Raw genomic sequence first — 892 nt, 5'->3', positions numbered from 1 at the left:
TCGTCGGGCGCGTCCTCCGCGCGGCGCCCGCCCGCGCGCGCGAGCCGCGCGCGGTAGTCGAGCTGCTTCAGCCGCCAGCAGCGCGCGCGGACCATCTCCACGAGCGCGCCGATGGATCGCGTGTCGTGGACGACGTTCTCGACGCCGAGGATCTTGTGCGTGTTCTGCGTCACCGAGACCCCAAAGGCCACGCGGTAGGGCTCCCGGGGCAGCAGGAGCTCGAAGTCGTCGACGAGGATGTCGCGCCACCGCTCCTGGCTCAGCTCGTTGGACGTGCGGTACGTGAGGAACTGGAGCGCGATCGCCCGGCGGAGCGACGCGTCGTGGACGTCCGGCTCCGCGTCGATGGACCAGTCGCCGGGCTTGGACGCCTCCGGCGCGGAGCTCGCCCGGCCGCCGCGCTTCTTCGGCGGCGGCTTCGGGGCGTCGCCGCCGTCGGACTCGTCGTCCGGGGCCCTCGCGGCGCCGTGGTTCGCCTTGAGGTAGTCGACGTACATCTTCTGGCGGCGCTGCGACGAGTGGACGGCCTCGCGCTGCTTCGAGAGCCGCTCCGCCGCGGAGCGCTCCGACGCGTTCGGCGGCGCCTTCTTGGGCTTGCGGCTCCGCCGCGCGGCCGTCGCGCCGGCCTTGCGCCGGCCCGTCGGCTCCTTCTCCTCGTCCTCGTCGGGCGGCGGGCTCGACCCGCGGCTCGGCGGCTTGCGGCCCGCGCCGCGCGTGCGCTTCAGCGGCGGCTCCTCGGCCGGCGCGGGCGCCGGGGCGCCCGAGCGCCGCCGGGCCGCGGGCGGCGCCGCGGCGCCGGCCGTCGACGAGAAGCTCCGCTTCCGCAGCCCGCTCATGACCTCGTCCATGTTCACGGAGCCGCCGCTCAGCATCTTGTTCTCGGCCATGGCCT

The 892-nt window shown here is 75.6% G+C and overlaps 1 protein-coding gene across 1 annotated transcript; it reads right to left on the bottom strand.

Moving 5' to 3' along the window:
* Window positions 1–92: 92 nt before the first annotated feature.
* On the bottom strand, window positions 93–887 carry AURANDRAFT_68941 (hypothetical protein; the record flags this gene model as incomplete). The annotated part of the gene is made up of 1 exon (XM_009044677.1): window positions 93–887. A coding segment is annotated over one exon (795 nt), but the record flags the coding sequence as incomplete, so codon positions are not given.
* Window positions 888–892: the final 5 nt, after the last annotated feature.

The sequence above is a fragment of the Aureococcus anophagefferens genome, assembly GCF_000186865.1.
Source record: "Aureococcus anophagefferens unplaced genomic scaffold AURANscaffold_650, whole genome shotgun sequence".
NCBI lineage: Eukaryota > Pelagophyceae > Pelagomonadales > Pelagomonadaceae > Aureococcus > Aureococcus anophagefferens.
Note: the sequence above shows the minus strand (reverse complement) of the source record. Positions and strands in the feature narration are given on the sequence as shown.